At 40.1% G+C, this 18,559-nt stretch overlaps 1 protein-coding gene across 2 annotated transcripts; it reads right to left on the bottom strand.

Moving 5' to 3' along the window:
• Window positions 1-12,256: 12,256 nt before the first annotated feature.
• TFPI2 (tissue factor pathway inhibitor 2) lies at window positions 12,257-18,325 on the bottom strand. 2 transcript variants are annotated; one of them, XM_059478123.1, is made up of 5 exons: window positions 18,064-18,325; window positions 17,803-17,982; window positions 17,166-17,345; window positions 15,785-15,958; window positions 12,257-13,390 (listed from the first exon to the last, which is right to left on the bottom strand). In XM_059478123.1, exons 1-5 carry the CDS (start codon window positions 18,152-18,154, stop codon window positions 13,290-13,292), a joined length of 726 nt encoding a protein of 241 aa, XP_059334106.1. In that variant the 5' UTR covers window positions 18,155-18,325; the 3' UTR covers window positions 12,257-13,289. The 2 variants fall into 2 exon arrangements, with proteins under 2 accessions (XP_059334106.1, XP_059334098.1); XM_059478115.1 differs by having other exon boundaries at window positions 12,257-13,393.
• Between the last annotated feature and the right edge of the window lie 234 nt (window positions 18,326-18,559).

Here is an 18,559-nt window from a genome sequence, read left to right on the forward strand (position 1 = left end):
AACCTTGTTTATAATAACACATAAGGTGATTACTTGCTCAGCCCGGTCTGCTGCCAAACCCCTGTGAAAGAAATGGTACCACGAGGGCTGAGCTTCACACCACTGTGGCAGCAGGGGCTGGCAAATCTGATGGACATCAATTGTCTAAAGTGAGTTTATCCCCCTTCTGAGCCATGAAGAGGTTTTCTCAAAAACTATTCCAGGCAATAATGATTTTAGAGACAGAAATGTTGTGTTTCTTGAGACTGTACATTGTACCTTTTTGAGGGAAAAAATAAAGAAAATGGACAGTCCTCAAGACAATTCAAAGGACTTTTTGAACTTGGAAAGAAATCCTTGTTATGGTAACAAAAGAGTTACTTTATCATTTTTCCTGGGTGTTATGTTTTAAGACAAATAAACTTCCTGATTTAATTGTCATTGCTAACTGGTTTTCATTTTTTTTACCAAACATGTGGGAAGAATTATAAAGTACTCTCTATCAATAGTAAAAGGCAGTAAAAAAGAGCTGAGTTACAAGGTACAAGAGTGCAAAGCAAAATTTTAGGGAAGCAAACTAGTGGAGCAAAGCTAGTACAATTTTCTGAGAGATGCTGTCATTGCATTTGGTTGCAACAGGGCATCCCTGGAATTAAAACTGATGAAACAAATGAAAATATCAAATTAACTAAGAATGTTTGAAACACAAATTCTATAGCATTCCAAGAACTTCAGTATGAGTATTGCCTCAAAAAAGATTGGAAAGTTAGAATTTTGGCTAATAAGAACATGTGGGATGCTTCTGGGTTAGTTTTACAGAACATCATAAAACAGTGGGCTATAAAACCAGCAGTGCATACATAATAACAGCTAACTGCAAACACTCGGTAATGTTTTAAGTTTAGAGGAAAATTTGATTTCAGAAGTAAAAGAAACATCTGTGTTTCTTCCAAATACCCCTAACTAGACAGTATTTTATGTAGTAAACAAAATGGGAGACAATAGCTTCTTTCTGACTACAGTGTGATAGTAAACCTGAGTTTGAAAAAATAAATGTTTCGTCCTAAAAGATTATGACTTAGCAGGAATAGCCAATTACACACATTTAGCTTTCTAGAACCACTTTATGTGATTAGAGAAATGAATACAAGGGAATTAATGCATATGCTTCTACATTCCTCAGTGTAATTTGTGCTCTATACATCTGTCTTTTAGATGACAAATTTTAGGGACCAGGGCTTTTACAAAACATCAAATAAGCTGTTCATCTAAGTATAAAAGAACAGTACTGTGTGACAAGAAAAACTGCTGATCAGATTTAACTTAGGAAAATGCATGGCTGTTCATGCAGCTTGTAAAAAAGTTGATGAGAATTAATTTTTTGAAAGAGTTTTGAGATACAGGAATGGCTCAATGTGTGAGAAGAATCCCCCTGGTGTCTGCCTATGTCGAATATGGCTGCCATGACTTTGCTTTCCATTTTGCTAGATTTCAAACCTTTGTGTTTAAAGAGAAAGAATCCAAATATTTAATGTGGAACAGAAAAATTGTATGTAAGAAGAAAACAAAATATAAAATAAATTTGCATTGATATATAAAATATTTGGCTAACCAGACTAAAAGTATGCCCATCTTTATTTTTGCAGATTGCCCAGCCTTTGTTTGCTCCTGCTGTGGTCTTGCTGTACATGACTCCATTAGTGCTAAAACCAGCTGCCTATTTGAGAGCTGATTTTATTGACATTAGGTACCAGGATTACACAAACTGAAGTTTGCCTGCTATCCCAGTCCTTCTGTTCTGTTTTAGGGAGATCAGTTAGGTCCTTTATGATCCAACTTGCAAGCAATTTCCACTAACTTTGTGAAATGTGATCATGAAAGCTCTGTTGTTCACAGGGCATGGTGAGTAGAGCCGACAACTTCTGACTTTGGAGACCATGCCTTGAGGCTTAGCCACGTGCTGGGTGTGAGATGCCTCTGGTTTTCCTGTTCATTTCCTAGCTTATGTGCAGGGTCAAGAAAATGCAGCTTCACGATGTTTTCAAAGTCCGGCAGGCCAGCAGCAGGCTTGGTGCTTTCATGCAAGGCTGGAACGGTATCTCCAGGCTGAAAGCCCTGGGGGTACAACACAGAGATGGATGATGTGGCTCTGCAGGGACCTGGGCAGCTTCAGGAGCTGAAACACTTAATGTGAACACTTTATGTGAACCCTTCTTGTTCACTTATCTACTCAACTTTAGCCCCAGTGCCTCAGGTAAAGGGCACATCTCTGTAGATTAAGCACCTCTGATAAATGTTCATGGTGGACTACAAGCACCCTGAAAGGACTCCCAGGCCTTGCACTTCTTCAAAAGATGTAACACTGGGGTTTGTCTGCATTTCTTTGTGACTTCTCAGTCAAATAACAAATCAACTTTTCATCTACCAGGCTTCCAAAACTTCTCATGGATATGGAAATTATATATGTGCAAGGTATATATGAAATCTCTGACTTGGATTTGTCAAAGCATTACAAAAGAAACAAACTTTGTGTTAAGAAATATCAGTCTGTGTGAGGCTGGCTGTTTAGTGAGAACATACTACTCCACACATTTTTACGGGCAGAAAGAAACAAAGCATTTTGCTTCTTTACGTGAAGGATGTTTGGTTAGACTTGATACTCTTGTTCTTCTTTTACTAAAAATGATACATTTGAGAGGAAATTCAATCCTATAACAACAATATTTTGTTAAAACCCAGTATTTATACTTTTATTTTTCTTCCAGGCCAGTAATAAAAGAAAATATTTGAAACTTGGAGATTACCCAAAGGACAGAAATTTGAGGTTATAAGAAGCAGCACTGCTTTTCCAGGCCTGAATTTCACTCATATTGAGTGCTTTGCTTGCTTCCAAACCGGTTCCTTACTGTGTGGCCTCTGTAGAAAAAAATCCATCAGTTCACCATTTACTCATATGTTGGTCATTCTCAACCATCAATGCATTTGTGAACCTCCCTGCTGTTTTACTGGCATGACTGGATCCACATGAACCCAAATCTCTGGCCTTTCCCACAATCTGCTACCCGGCCATCCCATCAGAGCTTTCTGATTCAGCCGGTGCAGGGAACCAACGCAAGAACCATTTCACAACACAGAAGGTGTATGTGTATTTTCCCACATTACTCCTCACCCATCCCAGCCACTATCCAAACATGAGGTGTGACAGAAGACATATTGTCAAACATAGGTAAATGTAATAGATCATTCATCCTTCTTGTCTTTGCTGTAGGATTAGAGCTGTCCTGTTTCTTCAGCAGTCAATGAGATAAGCCTCAGAAGCTGATTGTATCCCTTACAGATTTCCAAAATAAACAAAAACTTGAGCAACATATCTAGAAACTTGATTCTCTCTTTTGTGTTGAACACCAAAAAAAATATACGTATTTCCAGTTATATGGCAGTCTATGCCAAAAATATTAGGAAAAGGTCAAGAAGTCAGTACAAGAAGTTGTGTTGGATGATGACAGGGACTAATTCAGTGCCACAGTACCTCCATTAGCTGAAAGGACTGACCTTGTAGGTGAAATGGCAGAGACCTTGAGGGTTACCACGTGCTCCTCTCAGTCCCATTTCTGAGATTTAGTGCCATAGTAACAGAGTCAGATATAAGCACAGAGAAAGTAAAGATAACCACTACCTAAGGACAAAAAATAAGAGATTAAAACCAGCCTGTTTATGCTGGTTGACCTTACAGAAATATTTAATGTAATTGTATCATTATGAAGAGAACAGTAATGGTTTTATTCAGCAGGTTTTCTGGATTGCCTTTTAAGTGGATGAGAGGCACATATGAAATTCAGCTTCAGTCCCACCTTCCCACTGAAACCATCACCCTTACTTTATACAGCACAGTAAAGTCTCTTGATGCGGTATTGCTCCCTTAACTGAGCTGACAGACCCATCTGTCCTTGCAATCTTCATAGTCTGTCTTCATCAATTCTCCTTCTCTTTCATGTATATGCATATCCATATCTATGGCATGAGCCATCCAGCTGAGCTTTAGATCTCATGAAGAGGCCCAATAATAGTGCTCAGATCTTTGAACATCTGCATATTTTTTAGCCAATTCTGTTCATTTCAGGTCTGCCATTAAGACGCACTTGAAATTTCAACTTCCTTCAAAAAATCAGTTCTTTGTGTCCTAGCCTCAGACCACAAGCTCATTCCATACTGTGCATCAAATAAACTTGAATATCAAAAATATTCTGGTCTTGGGTCTAACTGGAACTGGAAGTAGCAAGGTAAAGGCTGTGTATTGCAGGAATCCAAACTATTCAGTATGTCAACACTGTTTGAAGAGCCACGTGTGCGTCATATTCTTGTTTGCAAGCTAATTAGATTGCTTGTTTTGAAAGATGGATTAATGAATTAATCACAGGGTGCGGTAAATGTTTTTTCTTGGCATTCTAAGGCTGATTTAATATAAAGTGTTTTATTTTTTTCCATGTATGATTCACTTCAGAACTCAAAAACACATAAAACAGAAATGTAAAAATGACAGCTGTGTTAAAACACGAATATTATAATCACTTTGGCAAAGCCAGTTTTCATTTAGGCTGTCTGAAACTGTAGATAATACTATCAGCCGTAGAAAGAAGGAATGATATGGGAGCTTTCTTGTTAAGAAATCAAAGCTGAATGGAAAAGGGTGTGGTTTTGATTGCACAAAATGTCAGACGGGTTTCTGGTTTGCAAATCTGGAAACAGGAGTGGTTCACATTTTGATGCTTTCTCATACTGCAGCATTTATGGAATTTATATTTTTTATTTTTTCAAATCAATTAAATTTTGGCAACTCCTAATATTACAAAATTCACATTCAAAAGCAGAAGGCAGCAGAGACTGGGATCTGGCTCAGCCTCTGACCATTTCTGGCCACTCTTTTCTGGCCAATTTACCAAGTCAGGCATTTATATGTGCACTTTTCACTTATTTTCCTGTTTTTCAGCTTTCCCATTCTAAACAACTGCCCACTTAATGGGTAAAATTATGCACATCATTTTCACGGTGATCCAACCCACTGAGCCCTGCATGGAGAGATCCTGGCCCTTGGCACACAAGACAAGGAAGAGCAATGCCAAGTTGTGTGATTCTGAGTAGGACACTTAGCATGAACTATGAACCACCTGGTCTTCAACCACTTTGAAAATGAAAGGTCAAGCCAGATTTTCAAAGGTATTTACCTTAATAAATAAAGATAGATATAAATATCCAACGACAGAGATAAGGTGCCCTAGACACTTTTTTAATATTTCTTGGGAAATTCTTGGGAACTCTATCAGTAGGGTTAGAAAGCTATCCACTTATTAAAATGACACAAATCAAACCTTTGCAAATGCAGTCTTTGTTTCTGATCCCTTCAGTTTTTCACCTTCAGCTATACAAACACTGTGCAGATACAGGACTCTGCAGTTCCTTCACCAAAAACCTCCTTCTCCTTCTTCTTCATTACTAAAGCTGAAGAAATGTAAGAAACCAAAGGACAAACTGCAAAATCTAGTGTTACTAGTAAAGGAGATATTGTACACCCCAAACATACCCCATAAAGTTCTGCACTGAGTCAAGGCAGAGTCCCATATCTGTTGATTATGAAAATAAGCATTTTTCTTGAGTATTGACTAACAGTTAAAAGGAAATTTGGCAGAAATAACACACAGTAAGATTGAGTCCTAATTATGACTATAAAAGTGTCTGAAGGAGACATTATCAAACCATAGTGAGTGAATGCTACCAATAATCCATAATTCTGCTAGGTGTGGATTTAGTTGTGCATTGCAATTTCTTTTCACATCTGCTTTGTTTGAAAGCAATAAAATAGAGAAAGCTGTCACCATCATCCACCTGTTCCAAAAGTCTCAAATTCATGCTTTAGAATGTTTTATGGAGCTCTCACTGCTGCTGAGATTTATTGCATCAGCTGGGAAAAAAAATTGTCATTATTTTATGTTTTCAGTTGTCTGACTGAAAATTTCTGGTGAAAACCACTAGGTTTTAGGCTGTTGATTATTACAGTGATGCATTTCAAAACTCTGTTAATACTCTATGCTCCCATCTGAGAGTCCAGACAGCAATTTTAAATTTCTTTTCCTTTTTGTACATTAGCTAGTGTGTGATAGTGCTGCAATATGACCACATGACCAACAAGTTTGCAATGTAGCGCTCAAAGAATATAAATCAACACTGTTCCTTTGAATAAAATATGCAGTTTTTATCACAGACCATACTGTACAGAACAGACAGGGGGATGGATTTACCAGGAGGGGCAGGGAAGAAGGGCTCTGTCACCAGCCTCAGCACTCCAGCAGGCTGGATGATGTGGTGGGAGCCCCCTGCTCACACCTGCTCTCCCTCTCCCCACAGCCACTTCCCCATCCCCATCCCGAGTGATGCAGCCAGGGCTGTGTCCCTGCTCAGGTCCTGCTCCTCTTGCTCTGTTCCTCGCAGCTCACCTCCCTGGCAGTGAGCTCCCCGGGCTCTGCACAGCACTGGGACATGTGTCCTCCCCAAATCAAAGTCACACTTCTAGCACAGGCTGTGACTTGCACTGGAAATAGGGATTTCCCCAGGTAATGGCAATCCTAAGTGACCTGGGTGTCCAGAAGTGTGGATGGACTCAGTTGGATCCTTTGTTTTTCTGTGATGTCCTCAGAAAACTTATTTGCATTTCCAGCCTTGTGTTACTCCTGGGAGAGTCACTCACACTCACAGGGAAATTTGGAGTGAAAGGAGCTCAGACCACCTGGCTGATAAGCACAGAGAACATGGCCGGGTCCTGTGGTCTCTGGCTTTTTCAAGAACATGGCGCAGGCAGAGGCTGCTCAGAGGGCAGAGCAGAAGGAAGTGCAGGGAGTCAAAAAGGGCTCTCCCCTCCTCCTTTCAGCCCAGGATTCCTTAGCCAAGGAATGATCATTGCTGTACAACTTGTAAAAATGTCTCTTGTGATTAGGAGGGAGCATGCAAGAGCTGGGACTATTTTATTTTCCTCTGATTTACCTTTCTCAAGTGCTTAAGGTATGTCCTACCTCTTTTCTCTCCAGAAAGCCATTTGAACTGTTTGTCAGTGGCTTCTTCACAGAGCTGAGGGTTTCAGCAATAAATACTTTGAGGCAATTTTGAGGCTCTGAGATCTGAAGCCTCACCCTCTGCAGCTGAGACTCAGCATGCTCCTCCCTAACACTTTATGGGATGAAATCAGAAAGCTATTTTGAGAAATAAGATTTCTCAAAAATAAGAAAAAATAAAACCTCAAACTTCAATGCTACTAAGTCCTCACTGTCAAACTTCAATGCTACTAAGTGCTCACTGTCACACATGTTTCTGTGTGTTTGGGATAGAAAAACTGCAGATATCTGTACAAAAATGAGGCAATGGAGAGTTGGATAATTCTCTGTCAGCTCTATTGCAATAGTTTTACAAAGAGCTTTTTTACTGTGTATCTGGAGGTCAAGAGCAGCTTTCCATCTGCATTACTGTACAGTCTGTAATATTTTTTTCAGTCTCATATTAAATAAAAAAATAGAAAATTGGAAAACAAAAAGGAGGTGAGTGTGACTTCAGTGACCCATTTACTTTTTATTGAACTTATTTTATTAGAACTTGTGTGATTCATACTGTACAGTTTTGTTTGACTATTGCTTAGGTTAATTCACACTAGAAGGATGCAAAACTGCTCTTATGAAAGCAGTCAAGGAACTCATTTTAATTGCCAGTACCAAAGGGGCACTTAAGTGTCTACTAATGTGCAATCTATTGGAAAGAAGAGTATCCAAACTAAATGATGAATTTAAACCATACGAAATTCATCCCTCAATATAAACTGATCTCTGATTATCTGAATATTGTTTTAGATTTTAAAAGAAGTCTTGACAAAGGTGGAAGGAACAAATCCTTAGAAACTTAATCAAGGAAACACCTTAAATATTAAAACAGATATTTCCCAGTGTTTTTGTAAAATGGGCTTCATAGCAGTTTTAATTCTAATCCTATTTAGAGATGTATTGGAGTAAAGCAATGAGTGAGTTGCCCCACCAGATCCAGCAACTCTGTGGGTGCTGAAATGAAGTTAAGAAACTTTTTGCTTAGCCTTTGTTCATTTGCTTGCACCCACTGATGGACACTGGTGAAGTAGATCTCAGGTAAAGCAGATGCATGTGCTGCTGCAGGGGAATGCTGCTCTGTGCAAGATCATGTTTCTGCACTTAAAAGGAGGTTATTGAAGTCTTTGGATTCACTCCAGCTCTTGTTGAAATCGTGGTAGAGTCCCTCTGGCTGGCACAGTGGAAATTGTACAGGCTCCTTATGCTCCAGTGCAGCAGCCTGCATCCATGAGAGAGCAGTAAATACCATTCATCACTTGTTTCTCATTAGACTTCCCTCCCACTTTTACAGAAACAAAAAAAAAAAAAAAAAAAAAAAAAAAAAAAAAAAAGGGGGGGGAAGACTTGCAAGTTGTGGTTTCTGCTGGAGGCAGGCATTTCTACAAAGTGTTCTTTTTCAACATCACTGAAAATCAAGATTCTCCCTGTTGAAAATTACTGCAATGATGGAAAGCTTCCTTCTAATGTGGTTGTGTGGTGTATTTTTCACCCTATACTCTCTTGACTTTTTAAATAGTTTTATTAGTATAATATAACCTCTTTATCTTGCTTCCCACACAGAGAAAAAAAAAATCTCACAGACAACAGTTTTCATATGCATTTATTAGACACTGAGTTTTATTACTGCATTTCACTCTAAGCCTTAATATAAACAGGCAGTGCCATCTTAGAAAAGCTGCTGCAAACTTCCTGAGTAGTGCTCTACCTCCAAAAAAGCTCACTGAGCAAAACCATTGTAACTCAGCTGGCAGATAAAGTATTTGACCTGCAGTTAATATATTAAGGCTTTTCACGGGGATCTGGCCTAGGAAACAATAAGGCTTAAGATTCCTGTATGCTCACCAGCTTGAAGTTTAGCCCCACCAAGTCAGACAATGTGATGTGTTCTGAGCAGCAATTGCATTTAAAACCTTTCACTCAGCAGCAGATAAGCACCTAATGTGATCTGTCTGGAAGAGTACCAGTTTTGCCCATATTAATCCTAAATTATGGTCAGCTGCCAGTACAAAGGGAACCTTCATTAAAAGTGACTTCTGTTATTCCCACATAATAGATACAATGCTCTACATTTCATAGATTAGTCTTTAACTTGCCTGAACTATCTCTCTTCTATGAATAGTTCACACACGAGCTAGGAACACTCATTTCTCTGGCATTTATTTGGAAATCACAGCTCCAAATCAAACCAGTGGCTAATGCTTCTGCGCTTCTTGTTTTTTAAATATCACTGCTGTTCATTAGGCTGTATATTCTATAATTAACACCCCTTCTCCTCAGCAATTAATTAATTTATCAGATAACAGACATTACAGTACCGGACCACCAGACTCTGAAAAATGAGGCTTACTTCAACAGAAGCATGTATTTCTGTGCAAATTATTGTGATAGTCTTTCCAACTAGAAAGAAAATGAGGCAGATTTTGCTTTCAATAACACTGCTCTAAATGCATAACAATTCTGGCACATCCACAGCATTGGTTCTTCCAGATTCACACAGTCATAGCTGGACTATGTTTCTCTAGTAGAACAAAATTCTCATCCCTCTTTGAGTCAGAACAGCTGCCCTCAGCCATACAGCTGATTGCAAGCTTCAGGATAAAATCTCTCACCTCTGACTGGGAACATAAGCTTAGAAATTTTATTTTTTTTTAACATGGCTCATTGTTTCTAAAAATTGCTTCTTTCTAAATAAAAGTTCTATGGTTTCTACCTCCTCAACTGACGAGAAGTGACAGAGAAACAGGAATGCTTTTGGTAATCAGAAATCTGACTCCAGGCATACAAGCCGAACTCATTGTCAGTTCACTGCTAAAGTATGGAATTGTGAGAAAGCCATTTATTGGGGCAAATCACTGTTAAAATTATATGTGCTTGCCATTATGTAGCTTATCAATAAAAAAATATTAAGTGCTTCCACATGGATTTCTTTTCTCTTTTTGACATTTGAAGTTCCATTGAAATATAATCTCCTACTCTGGAAATAATTTACAAAGCAAATCCTTGAGTATTGTCATATGATGAAGAATCAGTGCAGATTTTCATTTTTGTAATTTTTATACAGTTCTTTGCAAGATATCACTAAGAAATGATGGAATTATGGGTCACAATGAAAGTTAAAGAGCAGGGATGTTGCAATGCAGTTTATTAAAATCTGCTTATTCCAGCAACTACTTTTCAGTGGCAGGTATGACTGTCCTGTGCAAATCACTAGTCAGGAGTTTCAGTGGCAGCTTGCCTATGCAAACCCAACTGGTTATAATCACTGCTTCCCTCCTCTGCTGTAGAAATTTGCACTGTGACACACAACACCAGATGCTGGACACTGGCTACTATAATAAAAGTTAATTTGCAGGATGGTATGGGCTGCATTAATTTTCAACGTGGCCAAACACTAACAGCTGGCCCAACCTTGGGCCAGTGTTGTTTCATCAGCAAACTGAAAAAGGAAGTAAGTAATGAATCATATAAAGGGCTTTAGATGGCAAGTGTTTAGATTAGTCAAAGTCACAGTAGGCTGAAGGGATGTAAGAGTAACCTAAGAGCACAAAGCAGAGCAGCACAGTGACAGCTGAAATTTTTTGTAGCTAAAAAAAAAAATCAAGATGAAGGCATTTACCTGGAAATATGGTAAAATTTATGTAATAGCTTCTGTGAGGAACTGAAAAAATCTTCCATGAGCACTTCCTTTCCCTGCCCCACCTCCTCCAGAATACTCTAGAGCCTGCTCACTATGAAACCCTGTGAAAAACATGGTTTATGTTAAATTTCTATATGATACCAGGTAGATAAGGGATTAAAACCCAAGCCTGTGATATTTCACCATGTACTTTAGCAGCAAGCCCTTAGGCTTTAAATTATATTTTTATGCAAGTAAACAAAGTGCCCATGGAGCAGCTGCATTGCACAGGGTGTTGCAGTGGTCACTGCAGCATCCTGGTCCCTCAAGACAGCTCCTGCTGAGCCCCTGAGTTGGCATGAACAGATGAGTGCCAAACTCCTGGGTCCTTTCCAGGACATGAGCAGGGTATTGCATTACTCAAAGCACCCAATTCTGGATCAAAACCAAGAGTGGAGCTGCTCTCAGATTTGAGGCTCCCTTTAAATTCTAGGTCCAGTTTTGTATCCCATCCAAAGATACTCCTGTGAAATTCAAAGACACAGAGAGATAAGGAGTAATAGTAATTTCTCAAACACAATTCCAAGATGATACATATTATATACCCCATGGTGTTGCTGTTAAAAGACAGCCATCCTTTACAGCTATAAACTGTGTTTAAATTGAACTTCACCTTCCTGAACAGGCTGATGGTTCTAAAAGCCATGGTCTGAACATGAAACAAAAACAGCCCTAAATGTTTGTGTTTGGTACGAAAAGATATTCAGAGGACACTCTGGGCTGCTGCTCTAAACAGCACAGCCAAAGTTCACAGCCAGCAGGAAGGGATATGGGCAATGCCCACAGACACTGCGCCCTGGCTCCCCCAGGGAGTTTATGCCGGCCCCTTTCTGTTTGAAGGCTGGCAACCAAGAGGTTTGGCATGGGACTCAAAACTGTGTCACAAGTTACTTGCCATTGTCTGCCACAGCGTCCTCATTAATCTGCACTAAGCAAGGGATGATTAAAATAAAAAGGGGTTTTGAGACTGAAAACCAGACATGGAGTAATAGAAAGACAATGGCAAGTACAGACAACTGTTTTAATCAAAAATCTGGCAGTGAGAGAAACATCAGTAAGAAAATCAGATCTTGACTAGTTCACCCATCATGTTCCCTCTCTGAAATAGGTTTAAAGCACACACCTGAATTATTCTAACTGAAAGCCAATGTAATTTCAAACAAATAGCTTGTTACCCACACAAAAGCTATTCAGATAGTGCAACATCAAACAAGAGAGCAGCAGCAGACAATAAGCTAAACTAAGCAGCCCTTTGAGAGCACCTCATTGAGAAAGCCAGCTGAGCTACAAAACTGCTGGGGATGATTAACATCAATGCAATTTATTGCCTTTCTTCAAATAAAGACCTCAGTGTAAGGAAATGATTGAAGAGACAACTAAACTGTTAGAGTCATAATTAACAAATTATAGGTTCCATTACACATATTGGTCTATACAACTCATTCAGGATAATGACAGAACAAGCTTATTTTTTTTCCACAAAAAACATTTTATTAACATTACTTATGAATTTTTATTTAGAAAATATTGACAGTGAAATTAACTGAAATTCAGACATTATTAAAATACAAAATATAAAAGAATGTGCAAAAGTATCACCATAGGCATAACCTACCATAAGAAATATAAAAGTGCCTCAAAAGAGGGATTACTCTTTTGTAGATGAAATTTGCAGAAACTTCTGCTGCTCTGCTTCAACAGCTACTGGATTATCACAAATATCAAAATCCTCTGCAGATGTAATCAGCATAGCTCCATTAAATCAGTAAAACTATGCTGATTAATGCCATATGAGGATCTGGGGTAACCTAGCCAAAATTTCAAATGTCATGAAAAAGTAATGGCTACAGTTTAATTTTAATGCTCAACTAGCTTATTCATTGCCTTTGTCAGAGTGTTTATCAGGGCATCTCTATTCCAAATTCTCTCCTGTGGGATAAGCTGCATTTAAATTTATACTTCTTGTACTGTTATGAAGACTTCTGAAAGCCTTTCCTATGAACATTGACTGTAAATGACCATCTATTTAAACAACAGGGCCAAACTATGTAAATGGCAGGGCAATAAACCTCTGAACACACTTGTGAAAAGTTCCTCTTCTTTAGCAAGCAGAGGATGAAAAAAAAAATTAAAAATCCATGGTAGATTTTCAGTGTTGGACTCTCCTTAGTTATAATAACAGACATTTGATTTTTCAAATTTTAACTGATTTGCAACAGCTGAAATATTCTCCCAAGGCAGTAGTAACATTTCCCCCATAAAAACATGGAAATCTAAACAAGTCTTTCCAAAATATTATTGCAAAGACAACAGAGCAGAAGAACCAAACTTAGGTTCGTTATTCTATTAAATGCAGTTTCTTATAAAAAAGTAAATTGCATATAAAGCAGCTCTGAAAGACAGAACTATGTCAGTATAAAACTTTGTGAAAAATATCTTACAAAAGAAGAAAGTGGAATCAACAAAAAGTGTATCAAACATCCAAGTGCACATCAGCTTTAAGACTTCAGGTTATACATCTGAGATTTTTTCTTCAGTTTTCTCACTATTTTTCTGCGGGATAAATTTGCTGGCTTGTTGATACCAGGTTTCTGATTTCCTGCTAACAAAACAAAGGAAGCAGTTAGAGAAACTGAAGGACAAAACTGTTACTACTTGTTATTGTCTGAGTTTGGTTCATGTTACACTGTTCACTGTCCAATAATAACAAACAGCAGAAACTGTAACATGTGTTCTGCATTCTCTATTCTCACACTGTAAGGTTGCCAGTGTGTTTACCTTTGGCACTGGAATCCTACTTTGCTGCTCTTTTCCTGAGCAGGCATCAAAGCCTTATCCAAGTGTCCTGCAGTGACAGCAGAATGGAACTAAATACTGCCCTCTATTAAAAAAAAAAGAAAAAAAACCCCAAAAAACCCAAAACCCAAACAAAAAACCCCAACCTATTCTTACATTTCTCTAAACAGTGGGACAAAGGTTAAAATACAGCCAGTGCTTGTGGGAGATATAAAGAGAAAATTACTTGAGTTTCTGCACAAAACTCACAGAAGCTGCAGAGTGGCCCAAGACAGTCAGAGCTAACACCAGACATGCTTCCAAAGGCATGAATTGTGTGAGAGCAATTCAGAAAACAAGTATTCAGCAATCTTGACTAAAAATCTTTGTCTTTATGCTACCTGTTTACCAGCACCCAGAGCCACTGTGGCCAATTCCCAATTATTTTGCTGTCAGCCCAATGCATTTGCTTTCTTTTCCAATATAAACTTTTAAAGATTAAATGAATCACAAACCTTTTCACTCAAAACACTATAGATCAATTTAACAAACAAAGTTGTATATTTGCAGAGGGAAGGTCAACTGAATTCAACCTGAGACTCCAAGAGGTAACATGAAAGCTGCTGAGGAGGAAATAATGGAAGCAGGAGAGGAGGAGTGGGAGAGGCTTAAGTTGCCTGAATTATTTGCTTAAAGTTGCTGTGCACTCCCAAGCTCTAGAAATGAATATGCATAGCACAACATTAATCAGCACTAATTATGCCCTTAACTTTGGTCTTCAGCTGCACCAAGCCTTACTGAACTGTGAAATCCCAGAGTTGATGAAAAAGCTTGTAACTGGTACTTTGCATGTGGCTATCTGGTGCTCTAGTTACAAGACGGACAGCATCTCCTTACCTCTTTCTTCCACACACACAAAAGGGGAAAAAAAAAAGAAAAGAAAAGAAGAAGTGAGTTAGAGAGAACCCCCAGGTGAATCTGGCTGGGTGTGGGCAGGGGCAGTGTGCAGGTGAGATGCTGAAGAAGCAGCTTCCTTCCTCCTCTCTCTGAACTCTCCACACTGGAGCCTGGCCCAACCACTTCACAGGAATGGATGCAAATTAGATAATCACAAGCATCTCAGATAAACTTAACATACTATTAGAGACTCTCTCATAATAAAATGGCAGAGACACACTCAGACTTGTCATCCACAGAAATATTACTGTCATGACTAACTGGCAGGCAATATTTGTATTTCTGAGGACGGTGCTCAGGGTACAATCCTTGCCCCAGACCTGGATTTCCAGCCCAGAACTGAAGAATCATCTCCCAGCATAAGGCTTCTGACTATACAACTTCAATACTGAGGTACTCAGATCTTGTGCTTATTATGTTTAAAATAGAGTTTTTTAGTTTTAGTGCTTTCCAGTTTTTCCTTTTTCCCAAAGGCAATGTATATGCTTGATACAGCCTTAAATATATCTCCCATTGGTATCCATTTTTAAAATACTGCACTGTGTCTGCTTCCCAAGTTTTCTGGGCAACAACATACAATTTTCTATCTCGTTTATTTTCCTATCAAATTAATTAAATTAGAGTATTAAAACTTGCAATAGCTGTAATATGACTGCAAATCAAAGCACAACTGTTTTGATTTACAAGCACAGCCACAAGCTGGTTTCAATAAAAGCATTAGGAAAATCTATTATCTTTCCAAGCTTTCCCCCCACAGCCTGAGAAACAGCTGACACAGCACTACTGATGAGGCAGAATCTTTAGTAATGGGAACAGGAAATGTCAGTAGGCAACAGGGAATTGAGGAAGGATGGTAACTTCTGAAAATGCAAAGGAAAAAAGTAAATTGATTTCACAACAGACTTTAATCCTATTTAAAACTATCCAGAATAAAAGGATATCTTAGTTTGTGGTCGTGGAGATACTGAACAGTTTAAAGACTGATTCCTTGTAGGCTCTAGGAAGTAAGCTTAGTCTTTTTGTGTGCCCTCCTCTACACTTCATTCAAATATGGTGTAACCACTTCACATCACACTGATCTTGCCAGAAGGATTTAGCATTGCCTTTCAATTTTCCCAGCCCTTAAAAACACAAGAGTCCAAAATGCAAAAAGCATACCCCTGTAGCTGGCCAAGGTGAGTAAAAGAACACTATGAATATTTGATACTGTTATATGGATGAAAAACAAATAAAAAAAAGAAACAAACAAAAAAACTCTCACCATTTCTGCAGACATTGTAGCAATCCTTTTCAGTGACAAAGTTGTTGGCATTTCCACCACAGCCAGTATATCTGAACTCTTTACACGATTTAGTCTTGGTGTCATAGTAATAGCGAGGCACAGAAGAGGAACACAACCCTTCATCCTTTGGGCTATAGCATAGCAAGGGGCCAGCTTGGGAAAAAAGGAGAAAGGAAAAAAATAAGAGAGAGAGCAAGAAAAATTACATAAATGTGATCACTGTACATGGCTTCTTAAAATTGATCCTGAAATAAGTTTTGTGTCTAAACAGCTCTTTTTCCCCTTGAATTGACACTATTACTGATGACTTCAGAGACTTTCTACATCTAATTCCTGGGAGCTGTGAATTTGAGAAAGCAAAAGACCATCCTAGAAAGCAGGATTAGATCCCATAAGTGAAATTCATCAGCTATCCCCATTTGTGATGCTATACATATGACAGCAAAGATTTTTACATATTATTCTATATATAGGAATATAGCAATAATTTCAGTGGAACAACCTCCACTGAAGGCACAACTTTGCTATGATTTTCCCAGCAAATTCTGCTCACAGCAAAAAGTACAAATCCAACAACTTTGCTCAAGAGCATGTTTCTTTTTGCCTCAACAAAACTTTATTTTTTCTGCTGTACCCCCTTTATCAACTCATTGTATGTGCAACAGAAACAATTCAGCTTTCACCTAAGAAAATGCTGATGATCTGTCATCAGCTACAAATAAATGTCATCAAGCACTAATAACACTTAGGGAGGGCAGTGACAGCTTTTACACATTCTGGTAGATCTTCAAAGAGCCTATCTTGAACTAGATATTAATCTGGTGTTCATGTCAAAACTTAGTTATAGTTACCTGCTCATAACTGCCACCAATCTTATTTAAAGCTCAAATGGAGACACAGTGAAGAACCACATCAGGCATCTCACTTTTGTGAGAAGCTGAGTTGTTGAGTGCCAAAAACCTGAGCTGCCTACCACCATCTCCTAGGCCTGAATTTTAAAAAGGCGTTTTTGCTTTACGTAACACTTCCCTGAATGTGACTGCAACAATCTCTGACACATCATCCTGAACACACATCCTCAAACTTATTATTTCTCTTCAGATACACCTGTACAGCTCTCTAGAAGTCAAGAAATTGATTTGGTACAGCTGTGGGTGTATTTAAGATCTCAGCATTTTTGTTCTTCCAGTAACAGCTAAGACAACATACTAAAATTAAAGTCAACAACATAAACATCTGCTTTACACAAGTCTTCAAAAATACCACTGTATGGGTATTCAGAGGAAAATATCAAATGAAGTATCATCTTCATATTACTTTCAAACCATCTATTTTATTAAAAATTTGGAACAACCATTACTTTTTTCTGGCAGACAGTGGTCCACACAAGACTGCAAATCTCTGAAGTTGTTTCCATTTCCATAACAGCCACCATAGATGAATTCCTCACACCTCATCGAGCTCAAGTTAAAGGCATATCTTCTTAGATAGCTCCTGCAAGGTCCTCCATCAGCCTCCATCCGGCATAATTTGGGCACTTCTGCAGAAACAAACAAAAAAAAAAAAATTCAACCTCTGTAAAACCAGCCCTTCATGCTTTGCATACAGAACAACATGGTAGTGCAGATAAAACTGTATTACTTCAGTTGCAGGCAAGTCCCACTTTGTCCCACTTGCTTTTCTTCTGGAGGAATCCAATGCATTAATTAGCAAGTAAGTGCAATATCAAATCACATTTAAAATCCTAATAGATAAATTCCACACATCATCTCTGGATCAACTGACTCTGCATTTTCTGCCCAAAACTGCCATCAGCAAGAAGCTGCAACAAGCAGGAGGGTCATCAGTTGGACTCGATCATCTCAAAGTTCTTTTCCAACCTAAATAACACTATGATTCTAAGACTTTGTGATATATCGGGGTGGTGCAAAGCGTCCCGCAAAGCCAAGCAGCCTCCCCGGTGTGTCCCCTCCAGCCCCTGCCACCCCGGGACTCACTCTTGATGGTCCAGCAGCTCTTCTCGCAGTCGTCGAAGGTGAGGAAGTTGTTGGCGTTGCCGTAGCATCCCCCGTAGGTGAACTCCTGGCAGCTCTGCGTGTGCCGGTCGTAGTACCAGCGCGGCACCAGGGCGCGGCAGGGCCCCTCGTCGGGGGGCAGCAGGCAGGCGCGCTGCTTCTCTGCGGAGACACCGGGACTGAGCCCACCGCGCCGGGAGGCGGCCCCGGCCCCGCGGGCTCCCCCCGAGGGCCCGTTCCTACCTGTGAGGGGGCGCTGGGCCAGCGCGGCGCAGGCCAGCAGCACTGGCAGCAGCACTGGCAGCAGCGCGGGCAGGCGGCGGCCGGCGGCCATGGCAGCAGCGGGGTCCGGGCAGCGAGCGGCGCTTCCCCTCCGACGGCAGCGCTTTATATGCACCGAGGCGGCTTCCCCGGGCCGCCTCCTTGCGCAGGTGGTGGGAGGGGAAGCTCTGATTCAGCGGGGCAGGAGGTCGCCGCTGACCCGGCCGCCGGCGGGGCGCGGAGGGCTGCGCGATGCGGGATCCGGGGGCGCGGGCGGCCCCCGCCCCGTTCCGCCCCGCTCCGCCGGGGGAGCAGCGGGGGCCGGGCGGGGCTGCCTCCCCGCAGGGTGCGCCGCCCATAGCCCAGGGGCCCCCGCCCGGGGCTGCGGCGCCCTGGCTGGGGGCCACCCCCCGCCCCGCTCACGTTACGGGATGATGCTCAAAGAGCGTTTCCTGTAAATCACGGCGAAATCCGGGAC

Source organism: Ammospiza nelsoni, chromosome 1 (genome assembly GCF_027579445.1).
Source record: "Ammospiza nelsoni isolate bAmmNel1 chromosome 1, bAmmNel1.pri, whole genome shotgun sequence".
Classification (NCBI taxonomy): domain Eukaryota; kingdom Metazoa; phylum Chordata; class Aves; order Passeriformes; family Passerellidae; genus Ammospiza; species Ammospiza nelsoni.